Genomic DNA, 15,767 nt, shown 5'->3' on the forward strand with positions numbered 1-15,767 from the left:
CAACTGTGGACCTTGTGTGCTACCTTCCAGGCCAGACGTCCCCACTGGTGCAACAGTGGCATAACTGTTAGGGGGACAACCAATAGCTTTCTGGATGCAAGGCTTGCGTCCTAGGATGAAACCCTTGTCTGGTACTGTAGTCAAATGCCGATGGCTGTAGAGACGATAGGCCCTGGGGGAGGCTTCTGTTGGCTTCTGTGAAACGGACACTATATGTTTGTCAAAATGCCCTCAACACACTCATGTTGATGTCTATAGATTTGTTCCGATGTCAGCGTTAGATGGAGAACCTTCTTCTTGCAGTGGTCAGCAGTGACAGCATTAACTGGGCAAAGTGCTGAGAATCAGCGGCTGCTGAAGGCTCAACCTTAAAGGGGACATCTTTGTCATCCACCACAAGGCTTGGGGGGTGTCCTGGAATGGGGGAAGTGTAAGAGCTCATGGAAGGGGTGGGGTGTTGTGGGCTGCTGCCTTCAGCTACAGCACAGTCCCTGGACTCTTGAACTCTCAGGGGGTGTGGTCACACATTCAAGACTGGGCTCATTGCCATCCCATCACCAGCAGGGGGCGCTCACAAATGATGGCCCCCTTCCCATCACCAGCAGGGGGCGCTCACAAGCTCCCTCCCTTCCTGCCAGTTTATAACCAGTTAAGGGCAGCTTCTTCAGTGGTGTAAACACTAGAAGGTTCCCATTCTCCTGTACCTAGTTCCTTATCCATGTTCCTGGAAAAAACCCTTATTAAGGGCATTGGTTCACACACATGCACACACACACACACACACACACACACACACACACACACTCACACTCATACACAAAATTTCATACACGCATGAAAATATCACAGTGAAGACAATAATTGTGTATGATTAATATATTCTAGTAAAAAAAAAACTAATAAAAAAATAGAGCCATCCTGGGCAACTTACTGAGATCCAGCCTCAAAAAGAAAGGTCAGTGCAGCTCATGGGCAGGGCGCATGCTCAGCATGTAGAGGCCTCAGGCTCAGTCCCCGCCACACAGGTTTCTTCAAAGCCCCCAGATCCGTGGTTTGTACTTTTAGGAATATTACTTTGGTAAGCATATTTCGGGAGAATGCTCAAAATTCACAGAGGATCCCCCAGGGTTGAGAAACATTAAGAAAATGCCCAAAGAAACCATGGTTTCCGAGAGCACCTGAAATCCCCAGACAGTGTACAGACGTGCCAGGCTGTGGGCCTCAGGGCTCTCAGAATGGGGGTGAGCAGTGCCTCGATTTCCTTCCCGGTGCTGCCACTGGAGCCATCACTTGAAATGTGCTTCAGACCGAGAAGCCTTCCCCAGAACACAATATGACCGCCTCCTCCCCAGCTTCACACACACACAGCCAGGGGCCCCCATGCCCACCCATCCCAGCCTGCCTGAGGTCACCACTCTGACCCCTTTCAGCTATCCACACTTTCTCCCTCAGGATCGTCCTGTGACTGTATTCTAGCGGACTTCCTCCTGTATGTAGTGATGGAGTTTACCACTCTGCTGTTCACTTCCTATCTCCTCCAGGGAGTCTGTCTTGTTCTCTCCTGTGCTCTCAGTGCCTGGCAAGTACGTATGGGTTCGCGGGTAAGCGAATGGGCGGAGCTAAGGAAGGCATCCAGACATGGCGACATGACACGGATGGAAGTTCTAGCCTTGACTGTGGTAGACAGGGCTGTGGCTGGAGTCAGGTGACAGCTGTACTCTTCTCTTGGATTCGCGCTACACCTCACGATGACTCCTCATACCTGACAGAGGAACACCAGACCAACTCCTGAGCCTGGATGGACTACTGGCCTCTGCTTGGAGTCGGAGGGTAGAATTGTGAAGGACACCAGCCGCCAGGTGGCGCTGTGTGTCACTGGTGGGGTCCTGGTCCAGACAGGCTGGAGAATTCTCCAGCCCAGACTCTGTCCGTTCTCCTGGGCAGACAAGAAGAGCCTGAGCAAGGAAAATCAGTCACTTGGGGAAAGCTTTGATGTGAGCTGTCCCCAGGAGAGGTAGGGATGGTGAAATGCTTGCGTGGCCTGGGGCAGGAGCGGCTTTGCCTCTGATGAGCTAGCTGCCGGCTTGCTTTATTCTCTCTGTCATTCCTGGCATCTCTCTAGCACAGGGTCCTGGCAGCTGACAGAGGAACCACCCTGAGCACGAGTCCAAGCAGGAAGAAATGCAGGAAGGATTCCTTGAGCCACCTCAGGGCAGAGCAGCCTGTGGGTTCTTTAGGAAGAAGGCCACTTTCTGGGCTACAGCATCCAGCTCACTTGGGTTGGCTGACTGAAGGAGGTTGCTCTTTGGGACAAAATAGTGCTTCAGGAAGTGCTGGCTCACACACCTATGCAACTTCCGGACCAGGCGCAGGAGTGCTTGATGGAAGACCTGCCAATCCTTGAGGTGGGGGTATTTCTCACAAGTCCAGAAGAGCACAGTCTGAGGAGGAGAGATGGTGGGAACAAGTTGAGTTTTCACGGCTCTGGGAGGAGGAGCAAGGCATCTTGGGAAATCCGGAATCACCAGGAACTCATGATCCGTCCATTGCCTCACCTGGGCCCGGGGCTGCCTAGCTGCCACACCTCTCAGCTATCGTCTCTCCCTTCTCTCCGACACCCCAACTGTCAACACTTTCCCACTGAGTCATTCCTAGCTCCAAGCAGAGGTGTTCTGCCTCCTAGCAGACAGAGAGCATGGAAGCCCTCATCTCCCAGACCAGAGAGTTCGGCCAACATGGCAGTCTCATTTCCTCTTTGCATTCACCACCCTCTCACAAATCCCTGCCTCCCAGGAACCATGACGGCCTCTTGGCCTGGTGAGAGCCCTCCTGCTCTCCCACGGCAGTGCCGTCCCTCCTGCATGCCTTTTTCAGTCTTATGCCTTCCTACCTTTCAGTGTACCAGACCGCCTGCCGCCACACCCTCCTTTCTAACCAACTACTCTCTTGGCCTCCAAGACAGTGCTCTTCCAGGCTTTCTCCTCGAATCCCAGCCACTCTGCTCTGCACCCACGCATGCGTGCTCTGCCTTGGGGTTCCTGAGGGTCAGTCCCTAGCCTCTTCTGCTCGTGCCCCTCCCCAGCCTGGTGCTCCTTCTCCACAAGGTGGAGGGCTCCCATGGCGCCTCCTCCGGGCCAGATTCTGCCTCTGACCTCCTTAGACTTGGGTATAGGAAAGCTATCTCAGTTTCAACATGCCCAGACTGAACTCCTGGCCTTTGCCACAAACCTGCTCTGCCTCTAGACCTGCTAATCCCGCCAGCCGCTCCAGACACAACCCGGGGCAGCATCCTCCCTGTCACTCACAGCCCAACCCGCACATCTTCCTGCTCATTGGCCTCTCAGACCTGCCACTCAGCCTCACCTCCCTCCCTCCCCCCTCCCTCCCCACCATATACACCACCATCTTTGGTAGAGGTCTAACCTGTCTGTGCCTGTTCCAATGTCATTGTTTTCTAAAGCATAAATCTTCATTGGTTTTTGTTGAAATAACAAGTCCTCTTACAGCTGGTTAACTAAGACGGGGTCTCATTATGTAGCCCTGGCCGGCCTGGCACTGTGTAGACCAGCCTGGCTTCATAGTCAGAGCTATCCTCCTGCACCACCACGCCTGGCTAAGGATACAATTCTGAACATGCTTTGTGAGGTCTGCTCCCTGCCTTGCCTGCCAGCCTTTCAACCAACGCTGCTGTCTAGAAGAATAGGGAACGATCCTAGGTGTCCTAGGTGCTACCAGCTGTGAGTGGACAAACAGGGCACAAAGACACAATGGAGGGCTGTTCATTGAGAAGGAAAGAAACCCTCTCCTGGGCAGCAAAAATGGCTGGGAGCAAAACGGAAGGACATGCATTAAGTAAAAGGAGCCCAACTCAGAAAGACAAACACTGCGTGTTCCCTCCCACACATGGAAACTAGAAGATAGGGAGAGCTTAATGTGGTGTGACGAGGACTAAGAAGTAGGAGAGGGGGTGGGGTGAAGGGGGACAGGGTAAGGGAGTGTTGTACCTTGTCCACATATGTAAAAAGTCACACCAAACCCCATTATATATGCAATTAAGCACGATAATCAAAAAACAAAAGCCGGGCGGTGGTGGCGCACACCTTTAATCCCAGCACTCTGGAGGCAGAGGCAGATGGATCTCTGTAAATTCGAGGCCAGCCTGGTCTACAAAGTGAGTTCAGGACAGCCAAGGCTATACAGAGAAACCCTGTCTCGAAACACACACATACACTCATACACACACACACACACACACACACACACACACACACACACCAACTAAAGCAATCAAGTCCTGCACGAAAGAAGAACACCTGCCGCTCATCCAGAGGACCTGAGTTCAGTCCCCAGTCCCCTGGCCAGGCAGCTCCCAATGCTTGTGACTCCAGCTCCAGGGGACCTGTACATACATGGTATACAGTCACACAGGCACATGTACATAAGTAAAAAAATTAATAATACATATTTGAGATTTTAAAGAGTGGATAATCCCTTCCATTAAAGTGGGCCTGGGAGACTGAGGAGGGAGGGAAGGCGAGCGAGAGATGGAGGGGAGAAAGACAGAAAGGAGAGGAGAGAGAACACACACCTCTCACCAGATACAAAATCAACTCAAGATGGATCGTGGTGCTAACATAGACGGCCTGAGGCTATGGAGCTAGAGAAAACAAAGGCGATGCTGTGTGGTGTTGTCATAGGCAAAGATTTTTTTAGGGAAGACCCAACAGTACAGGCAACAAAGGGGAAACCAGATGAACACGGACACATTGGGCTTGGAGGTGTCCGCACTGCAGAGGAGGAGGAAAGGGAGGGAAAGTTAGCAAGCTGTACACTGTAAACATGCGGAATCCACTCAGAACTCAAGAGCAAAAGAACACACAGCACCATGTAAAGTGGACAAATGAGAGGAAGTGCCGCTTCTCAAGAAAAATGCACAAGCGGACAAGTGGACAAGTGGACAAGTCTCAGTCTTCAGGGAAATGCCGGCCGAACCACAGCGAGATGCCACCTCACCCAGTGAGACAGGCTGTTGTTAAAAAGACCACAATAAATAAATAAATAAATAAATAAATAAATAAATAAGAAGATAGTAAGGACTGGGGCATTCATACAGTGCTGGCAAGAATATAAATTAGTATAGCTTTTGTGGAAAGCAGATGGGAGGTTCCTACAAAATTTAAAACTTAGGTATAAGTATAGGAAATGAAATCAGAATATTAAAGAGCTAACTACGCTGTATGGCTATTGCGGTATTAGTCACAATAGCCAAGGGAAAAAAATGACCAGCCTAGGTGTCCACCAACAAAAGAATAAAGGAAATGTGGCATGTCTATGCGGTGGAATACTGCCCAGCCATGAAAGTGAGTGAAATCCTGTCATGTGCAGCAACGTGGAGAAAATGGAGGTGTTTACGGTGAAGAAAGGAACCAGCAGACACTCACTGCACACACTCAGTCACACGAGCGAGCGCCAGGACAGCGGACTCCACAGAAGGAGAGACGAAAACAGCGATTATAGGATGGGAGGGGAGAAGGGACAAACATAGGTTGGGCGGTAATAACAAAATCCACAGGAGGAATCCGTTTAAGTGCTCGCCGGCACAGCCGAACGCCTGCAGTCCACGGCACTTCATTCTGTTTTGAAATAACTAGAGGAGTTCAAAGGCTCCCAACGCGAAGGTGGGATAACGTTTTAGGGAGAAGGGAAAACTGATCACCCTGGCTCTACACGGTGGACGTCCTGTGTGTCTCAAATTTTTATTCTACACATCACAAATATCACGCGATACAATGTATGACACACAGCTGGGGTTTATATGTCTCCGGGAGCAGAAAGCGTAATGCGGTGTGGACATCTTGAAATCGACCACACAGGTCCCACAGCCCTGTCCTGATCCCCATCACGCACTGGGACCCACCTAGCGACAGTTGCCGGGACTCCCTCCACCACGCCCCGTGCTCACCTGCAAGTGGTGGGTGGTGATGACAGGCCGCCTCCCCGGACACCACACATCCTCCTTCAGCTGCCTCAGGACCTGAAAACACTGCTTGCGGCAGCCCCCATCCTCGTCCAGCTGCTCAAACAGCACCTGTTCCGCCTGCGAGAAACTCAGCTGCCAGTGATAGCTGGACCGGGCCACCAAGTTGAAGCCAAATGACTGGAAAAAGAGGAAAGGATCAGGAAAAAACGAAAAGCACGTGGCTGCCTCAAGTGGAGAGCAGTTCACAGAGCCCGAGGGGCCCATGGCTCACAGCACGTTGCCGTGTGTCTGTGTGATGGAACATTACTCAGCCCGTAAAAAAGAATGGAATCCGGTCATCCACAGGAGCGTGAAGTTTAGAGAAGAGCATATAGAGTGCAATAAGCCAGGAAAAGACACGCACGAACTGAATATTCTCACTCTTATGTGGATTTCAAAACATGGAGGCGCGGGGAAGACACGAAGCATCATGAGTAAAGGGGTAGGCGTGGCTCAGACCCCTTTACAGCAGCTGCTCTACCCACGTCAGAGCGCTTAGGCACTGACAAGCCTTCCCTTAGGTCCTGGGCTCTGGTCCCACGCTCATGCCGCCACCTGAGGGATGGGGTGGTAGTGGGGCCACACACACATTGGAACAGTAGCTTTAAGGAACCCCACGTCCCTAGGAAGCTGTCACGTGGCCAGTCATGTGCTCGCCAAAGCGGTTCGCACTCTATAGAATGAACCTCCCCCCACCCCACCCCCCACCCCGCTGCCTGCTCACCCATACCTTGACGCACTCCACTCTGTCTGGGGAAGGCCACCGCTTCAGACACCGAGGCCACTGGGCTTTCTCAGACCAGGCAGTGAGGATCTCCACAGTGGGGGCCAGCTCTAGCTCCACCTGGCCTGTGGACGTTTCCATGGCAACCCAAACAGCAGCGCGGTTTGCTAGCACACTGACCTTGCCTGATGGGAAAGAAGCAGACAGACACTTCAGAAGAGAAAGCCTTGCTCTCCACAAGCAGTAGGGCAGGACTCGGTGAGCAGATGCTCTGAGCAGCTGTCAGTGAGACTGTCACAGTGTCCCCTTCCCTAGATACCAGACAGCCAGCCACTGTCATAGTCTTACCAGGAAAGCTCACGGTCATTGGGTCTTTCCTCCTACTCCCAGAGCTTTAAAGCATGCGGTAATTTAGGGCTGGCGCTCGTGCATATGTGTATGTATGTATGTGTGTGTGTGATTGAACCCAGGACACCTGCTGGTTACAATTTCTCTGAGCTATAATCCCAGCTACCTTGTATAATCCCAGTTACCTTGTTTGGTTGGTTGGTTTTTTTTTTTTTTTTGGGTCTTTTTGTTTGTGTGTATGTGTGTGTGTGTGTGTGTGTGTGTGTGTGTGTGTGTATTTTCCCAGAGCTGAGGACCGAACCCAGGGCTTTGCGCTTGCTAGGCAAGCGCTCTACCACTGAGCTAAACCCCAGTTTCTATTTAAATTGATCGGTTCTTTTCAGAAGGTACAATGAAGGAAAGTCATAGAATAAGTGGGAAAAGGGTCACGTTGGCTACTGTGAGATGGACTCTGACATTTCTGTTTCACTTCCTGCTCCGTCCCAGCGGAGCACCTGGTTGGCGGGGAAGGCGGGAGTAAAGACAGAGCTCCTCCCTCTGGTGTCAGGATCTTGCTGAAGGGTGGCACCTCACTGGGGTGTCTTCCAAGGGAGTCCTACTAACCTACTTTTCATTTGCGCCAGTCTTGTGGGTGGTGCTTGCATCTTTCTTTTCTTTTCTTTTTCTTTTTTTCTTTCTTTCTTTTTGGCTGTCCTTGAACTTTCTAGGCATTGAAGGATGACCTTGAATTTCTAATCCTCCTCTCTCCACCTCCCAGAGTGCATCGGTCAGAAGTGGCAGCAGCGTGCCTGGTGTGAGCCGTGCTGGGGAGTCGAATCCTGGGTGCTCTGCACGCCAGGTGAATATTCTACCCACTACACTGCATGTTACCTGAGTCTCAGGATTAAATAATCCACACAGTCACCTTCTTACCCTCCATGAGCTATGAGCAGCGTGGAGACTCTCTAAGCTGTTCTGCTCAGCCTAGCAAACATTTACAAATGTATCGTCCGACACTGTAATTTTCACAAGACGAGTTTGCCCGTGCATGTCTCTCTCAGCAGAGGCTGGGCACTGTCTGCCAGGCAATGGTGTCATCATTTACTGGGCCAATTCTCTTGGATAGGCAATTAGATTTTTTTTCTATGTGGTTACTATTTTCAAACCTAGGGCAGAGGATATTCTTGGCCCTATTTCTTTGTGTGTTTGCAAAAGCTTATTTGTTGAGTTGACAAGTAAGCACATCATAAAAATAAATAATGAACGAATTGCCCTTTAAAAATGAAACACTGATTTTTGCTCCTGGAACAACATGAAAATGCCTGTTTCACCTGAGGTACCCCATACGCAGCAGAAGCACACACTCCTCAGCGTTCTCCTCACAGCTGTTAGCCTGCTGGGCACTTCTACTATGCTTCTATTGTTGTTGGGATTCTTTGTCATTGTTTATTTCAGATTTATTTTAGTTTTGATCATATGGTGTGCATGGCTGTGTGTGTATGCACATATGCATGCAGGTATCCGAGGAGGTCAGCAGAGGGCGTCAGCTCCCGGGGTTGTGAGTCACCTGACGTGGGTGCTAGGAACTGAGCTCGGGGCTTTCTTGAGTGCAGCTGTTGCTTTAACCACTGTGCAACGCTTTGGCCATGATGGTTGAATTTTATAAGACAGGGTCTCAAACTTGTAGTAATCCTCCTGCCTCAGCCTTCCCAGTGCTGGGATTACAGACATATATCAGCAACCATGCCTGGCGATCTGCTAGAATTTTTAACATTTTAAAATCTAGCTTTCTTTCTTTCTTTCTTTCTTTCTTTCTAACTATTTATATTCTTCCCCCAGGATTCTTGTTTTTTGTTTGTTTGTTTTTTTTAATTCATCGTTTCTCTTTGTTTTGTGTGTCATTATTCCTGTTGATCAGCTCATCTTTTTCCTTCCTGGTTTATAACTACTTTTGTAATTAAGGAGTTTACCCAGTTTTCCCATGTGTGTACATGCGTTTATATATGTACATCTGTGTTAACATACATCAATCACCCTGTACTGTGGCTTCAGTGTTTGCAGTTGTCAAGGTCAGTGGATCCGAAGGCTACATGCCTTCTGCCGTTGTAACTTGGTGTCTCCAAAGCACGTGGTCTTCACACCCTGTGTGCAGTCAGGTGCTTGGTGTTGCACAGAAATATGCTGATAACCAAGGTATAGGGGTGTGTGTGTGAGTAATTTGCTGCTTTAAATAAGTTCGTTGCGGTTTGGGAAGGGCACAAAACCCACAGCCTGAGGTATGTCTGCCAGGGCGGTAATTTTGACACGGAAGTATTTCCTGAGAACAAATCCCAGCCCTGGGGTTTCATTAACAGACGCTCGTGCATGCATACAGCCCCCCTCCCCCGCCAACACTACAATGCAAAAGATGACTAGCTATATCTCTCCTCCAACCTGCCCTTGCTCAGCTCACCTGAGAGGTGACAGGCTTTCACTGCGTTTTCCACCAGCGTCCGGAACACCTGCAGGACTTTGGCTGGTACGATGTCCCCCTCGATGTTCACATCCGCCTGGTGCCACTGCCACAGGGCCTTCATGAACTGCTCTGTCTCCAGCCACTGCTGCAGGCCTTCGGGGTCCCGCAGAGGGCAGGTGAGCTTGGCGCCCTGCAGGTTGTAGTACCGCCAGCGCTGTGCCTGGGCCCCCTTGTACCCTGCGAGGCCTCTCAGTGGAACTGTGACGTGGAACAGGCTGGGGGCCAAAACCTAAGGTTCAAAAAAGAGAGTGGGGAGCTGAGTTCACACACGGAGGGGAGGTGATAGGCAGAGGGGGTGCTGTCCTGTCCAGTCAGGCAGCTCGAGTGACCGTGTAATCTTCAGCCATGCGATGAGGTACACAGGAAAGAGACCCCGGGGATGGCTAAGAATTACATGGTTTTGGTTGTGAGCCTAACCTTTAACGGCTGGTGGCGCATGCCTTTAATCCCAGCGCTCGGGAGGCAGAGGGATCACTGGGAGTTCGAGGCCAGCCTGGTCTACAAAGTGAGTCCAGGACAGCCAAGGCTACACAGAGAAACCCTGTCTCAAAAAAAAATAATAATTACACGTGTTTGTTTTGCAACTAACCCATTTGAGGCTATGGCAGACATAGTGACTTAAGGAATTCTGGGTTTTGTGGGGCCACGAGTTAAATATGAAGAAAACTCAGAACTCTGAAGGGACCTGAAGTTTAGGAGAGAAGAAATGGCGAGGAAAGAATTCCACTGAGCCCCCTCCTCCCTGGCCCTGCTGCCACCGCCACCCCAACCAAATTGCTGGCTGTGCCTGTCCCTTCTCTGAAGTCACACCAAAAGGAAACTCTGATACCACTTCCCTAGTGAGCGACCTAAGGCTCAGAGGGGCTTGCAGACCACCCCAGGGACACTGACAGCAAGAGGAAGAGGAGAAACTGGCTTCTTGTCGTAGTTTTGTTCAATGGTTCTACCCTGGCTGAGTTCAAGAATCAGTGTCCTGGGACAGCTGAGCGTCCTGGTGTGGAAGGGAACGGGACTGAACTTTAAAGCGCCACCTCTTCTTTTCGCCTGTCACAATGACCCAGGCTCAGTATGAATGACCAGTCTGTATAGAACCAAAGGTGAAATGAAAGCCTGTCTGTCTAAACGGTGTGAGCCATGTTTAATGAGGAAAATGGACGTGAACCCACCCACTCCTACTCTGCAGGAACCAGTTAAGCAGCAGCCAGGAAGAGAGCCGGCAGGCACGCGGTGCAAAGGACACGGTAAACAGGTTGAGAGTGCCGATCTGCACAGAGGGACCCTGAACTCTGCCTGCACCCAGGCAGCTCACAGACAGCCTCTTTGTTCATTCAGCCACATCTTTTTTTGAGGAAAGTTCAGCTTTCATCTAGGGTCTGGGTGGCGACCAGCGGCGACTGATCCAGCCTCTCTTTCAGCAACCATGTGACGCGGCTTAGATGTGGAGTTATGTGACTTCCGGCGTCCAGGGGCTGGATTAAATGGGGCTAGACAAACTCCTAAACTACAAATGCAAAGTTTTCCCATGGTGGGAATCTGCTTACACATGAGTTCGAGAGTCCAATGGTGGGGCTGGACAGGTGGGCCTGACCACACAACGTGGCAGCCTGAGTTTCCCTCTCCGGCACCCACAAAAATGCCAGAAGTGTGGTTGCATGCCAGTAATCACTGGGGAGGCAGAAACAGGCGACTTGCCTAGGACTTGTTGACGATCCAGTACAAATGAGCCAGTGTGCTCGCTCCTGGTTCAGCGAGAGACTCTGTCTCAAAATGTAAAATGGTAAGCCACTGAGGAAGATGGCTGAGGTTGGCTTCTGGCTTCCACAGACGCATCCGCTCAGGGAGCACACACCTGAACAGGTACATAGGCACCCACCCACACCCACATACCCGCCAACATCAGCATCTAGTGAGGACAAAAGCTACAGCACCCCCAGTCACAAACGGGGTTCATTAAACACCGAATTTAGTCTAAGGTAAAAATTAAGGCCATCTTATGTGTTTTGTTTTGCTTTTGTAACCATGGTCTCCTGTCGAATTTGGTATGGATATATGGTAGTTTGAGAATTTTCTCCAGAGGCTCTGGTATTGAACACTTGGTCCGTAGCTGATGGCAGTGTTCGGGGAGGTGGTGTGGCCTTGCCGAAGGAAGTATGCCACTGCAGGCCGACTTTAAGAGTTTAGAACCTGGCTCCACTTGCTAGTCCATTCTGTTCCACGTTTGTGGTTCAAGATGTTTTCTGCTTGCTCCTGCTGCCAACGCCCCCACCCCCACCCCCTCACCCCCCGCCCTGCCTGCTGTCATCAGCTCAAAAGAATGACTTCTCCCATAGGTTGCTTTGGCCACAGTATTTCATCCCAGCAACAGTAAAGTGAAACGGCACATTAACACATGTCAAAGGTGACCAGCAACAGAAAAGAAAACGGCACGCTAACAACATGCCAAAGGTGACCAGCAACAGAAAAGAAAACGGCACGCTAACAACATGCCAAAGGTGACCAGCAACAGAAAAGAAAACGGCACACTAACACATGCCAAAGGTGACCGCGCACGTGTCTGTCGTCCTTCAGCCTCACTCTCCAGCTCCACTTCCCAAGAGCTGAGATCACACGGGTGCTGGGGATCAAATTCGGGGCTTTGCGCGTGCTAGGCAAGCATTTTACCAAGCTATATATCCAACCGTCCTTCAAAGCCTAGTACACAGGACACGGTGTTAGCTAGCACAGGATATATTTCGAGCTATCGATCGATCTGGGACTATAAAAGGGCCCCGGTCTGAGGAGGGATGTGGTGTTGCTCTCTCTAGTCCTGGGGTCTGGATTTGCCTGACTGAGACTGGCCTGGGAAGGAAGAGGTGGGCGAGTGTCCTAGAATGGCAGGATCAAAGCTAGTTTTATAGTTTCCACCCTAGAATAAGTTTCTTGATATTTGCTTCTGCTTCAAAATCCACACGTCTTAGGACCTCGTGAGTGGACCTGTATCTGCCAGCCCACACCAGGCCAGTCATAGCTCTCGGTACCGTGCTCGTACTGGACGCCGGGAAAGAAGCCACCAATCAGCACGGCCCTTAAAATCAAGGCTCTTACAGACTAGTGGGAAAACTGGCCATATAGAACTACTGCAAGATGAAAGAGATTTGTACGCGGAGAGAAACTAAGACCAAGAATGGCGAGGATTCGGAAGGACGCAGAACCTCACTTCCTGTTTCTCGGTGGAGAAGAGGATGCAGCCCCGCCCACATGCGGGCGGAGCTTCAGAGTGAGATTGCTGCTGATCATCCCGCACTGGCCCTGGGTCCCTCAGCAGGGAGGAGTTCCGATGCACTTCTGTAGTGCCTCGGAGCCACTTCTACCTTCTTCCTACCCTTCACCTGTTGCCTAGAGACTATCGCCGCCTTCAGCTGCCTTCCCACCAGTCCCCTCACCTCCCTCTGCATAGTTCCTTCTCTATCCAGTTGTGTTTCATAAAACGAGCAGGTGCTTAATGGAGCCTTGGCCACGAGGCAGCATGCCTGAGGATCAGAGTCTCTGGCGTTTGGGGCCAACCAAATAGGACTCAGTCAAGCCCTTTGGTCTTCTCGACTCTTGCCTCTGTAATCTAGGGTTTTCGGGGGTCCTCCCACAAAGAAAAACTTCCTGAGACGTTGTAAATAAGGCCTGGAAAAGGGAGCTGTGGAAACCTGGGCCAGCGCTACATTCTCAGCCAGCTAAGTACCCCCTCTCACACATGGAGCCCGTCCCATCCAAGGGTTTGGGTGCCTCCTGGAACCCCTCAGACTGCAGAGCTCTGCTTACTTTAATGTGGTCATTGTATGTGTCTGAGATGGACACGGCTTGGAATCGACTGTCCTGGTGGCTGATTTCTGTCGTGAGGCGGTGGACGACTTCCTGTACCTCCTCCACAGTCTGAGCAATCTGCTGGCGCCTCAGGTCCACCTGGGTGTGAGAAGATCAGGAAAAACAGTTATAGGACCCGAAGCACCAGCACAAGTGACAAAGACAAAGGCACAGTAATGTCTGACCCAGAGCTCAGGGCGAAAAATCTTGCCTCCCTGGAATCCAACAAAGGAGTTTATCTACTTTGGTCTGACAGTGACCATCATGACACTGTGGTTTCTTCTGAAACAGGTGCAGTCACTCAATATTTCTCCAGGAGTTACTCCTGGGCAGAGGCTGCAGCATGGTAGCACACACCTGTAGTCCCAGCACGTGGGAGAGAAAGGCAGGAGGGTCAGAAGTTCAGGACCAGCCTTGGCTCTACAGTGAGCCTCAAAAAATTCAAAAGCAAGCTGGGCGTGGTGGCTCATGCCTTTAATCTCAGCACTCGGAAGGTAGAGGCAGGCAGATCACTGTGAGTTCAAGGCCAGCCTGGTCTACAAAATGAGTGTAGGACAGCCAAGGCTACACAAAGAAACCCTGTCTCAAAAAAAAAAAATCAACAGCAAATCAGATATGTAGTTAAAAACACATAGATGTGCATGCAGACTGTAATGGCCCTATCAGTTTTAGTAAGTGCCATAAGGAATAGTGAGTTAGGAAAAAGACCGGCAAGCAAGGTATGCGGCTCTTTCAGATAGAGGTCAGAGAAGAAGGTGGCATTTGAGTGAGTCACGGAGAGAGCTCCGGAAAGCAGATCCCCAAACCATTCAAAACAGCCTGATAAGAAAATCCCAAGATTTTCAAAGACAACAGCCTACGCTAAGTCATCCACCGCTTTAGCCACCTGCGAACTCCTAGAGCTATCCCGTGGACAGACAGAACACACCTATTTGCACAGGCTTCATAGCTCACCAAGTCAGTGCGTAGCTAAGTGTTTATGTAGCACCCACTGTATGCAGGGTAAAGCTTCATGCTGGGCGACAGCAACAGAGCGGACAGACATGAAGACTATGTACTCACAAGGCTGAGGAAGCCATGTGAAAGAGAAGGCAAGTGCGGGGGCTCCATCGTGGGGAAGTGTGGGGTGCGGCTGGGTACAACAAAGAGGGAATCCCTCACTGCAGGATGAGAGCACTTTGATATGTACACTGCCACACACAAAGCGCTGTCTTTGGAAAGCAAACTTGTACTGTTCAATGCCAAACACTGCGCTGAGTAGCAAGAGATTAAAACGCAAAACAAAACAAAACTTTACAGACCGGAGAATTTCATCAGGAATATCAACTACACAAAATGCTCTCTCAAAGTCCATGTATTCGGCTTGATCTTGAATCTGGCAGTCAGATCTGCAGCTTAACAGCTTCTTCTTCTTCTTTTTTTTTTTTTTTTTTTTTTTTACCACTAGCAGCCACTCCTCAATTTCTATTCCTGTAAGGCCCAGCCCACTACGTTGAACACGAGGAATGGCGTTGAGGAGCCCTCTGTGAATGGTTGTGCCCTGTGGAGGCTCGGCAGCTTCCAGACTTCAAGTGGAAGGAAGAAAGTCATCACAGAAGGGTGGGAAGTTCAGGATGCCAAAATTAAAGGAGGGTGCTTTTGGAAACCTTTGGTTTCCCCTATGTGCCTGATTCAACTCTATTTGGCCAGTTTTCACAGAATGCTCACTTTTTTTAGCAGGACTGTGTACTGCATGGTAAGAGACTTGCAGGTAGACTGTCAAAGTAAGATGGATTAAAATAGTCACAGTCAACCATAGGATGCCATGGGACAGCAAAGGATGGTTGTGTAATCTGGAGGCCAAAGGTCCTTCCTGGAGGCAGAAGGTAAGGTTCGAGGGAGTCAGCGGGGAGTTAGGGATCGGCTCCGTTGGCAGAATGAGTGGCCGCATGAAGCCCTGGCCTCCGCCTCCAGCACCGCAGAAACTGAGCGTGGTGTGTGAGCCTCTAGTCCTGGTGCTTCTGGAATGGGAGCAAGAAGGACCATTCATGGTTTCTTAGCAAGTCCTGGGCTACATGGGAGCTTGTCTCAATGTATGTACGGCCCTGAGAGGCCAGCGCCGCACAGGAGCCTCCCAAACAGAATATGATGGGGAGCGAATGGGGACAAACTTATGAGGATAAAAAGATCACCACGCCTCAGGAAGCTTGACCACGGAAGCAAACAGATTGGGCAAACCCAGTGGAGGCAGCGGCCAGCCTTCTCAAACTGACCTCATGGGGCTTAGGCATGTGTGAACATGGAGGGAAATGTCAGTTCAGGAGGAAGAGGCTGCACACTGAGGAGGGATTTCCCAGGAGAAAAGCTCA

General features: G+C 50.7%; 1 protein-coding gene across 5 annotated transcripts in view; it reads right to left on the bottom strand.

Moving 5' to 3' along the window:
- Positions 1 to 861: 861 nt before the first annotated feature.
- Positions 862 to 15,767, bottom strand: part of MAB21L3 (mab-21 like 3) — a 40,785-nt gene continuing 25,879 nt past the window's right edge. For all 5 annotated transcript variants that reach the window (XM_084757566.1, XM_084757567.1, XM_084757565.1 and 2 more), the window contains exons 3-7: positions 13,378 to 13,518; positions 9,523 to 9,814; positions 6,750 to 6,928; positions 5,963 to 6,157; positions 862 to 2,441 (exon numbers count right to left, since the gene is read on the bottom strand). In XM_084757566.1, the coding sequence (XP_084613692.1) occupies positions 2,208 to 2,441; positions 5,963 to 6,157; positions 6,750 to 6,928; positions 9,523 to 9,814; positions 13,378 to 13,518 (1,041 nt within the window). In that variant the 3' untranslated portion in view covers positions 862 to 2,207. The remainder of the gene's footprint in view (positions 2,442 to 5,962; positions 6,158 to 6,749; positions 6,929 to 9,522; positions 9,815 to 13,377; positions 13,519 to 15,767) is intronic.

This window comes from Acomys minous (assembly GCF_964271855.1).
Source record: "Acomys minous genome assembly, chromosome: 14".
Lineage (NCBI taxonomy): Eukaryota > Metazoa > Chordata > Mammalia > Rodentia > Muridae > Acomys > Acomys minous.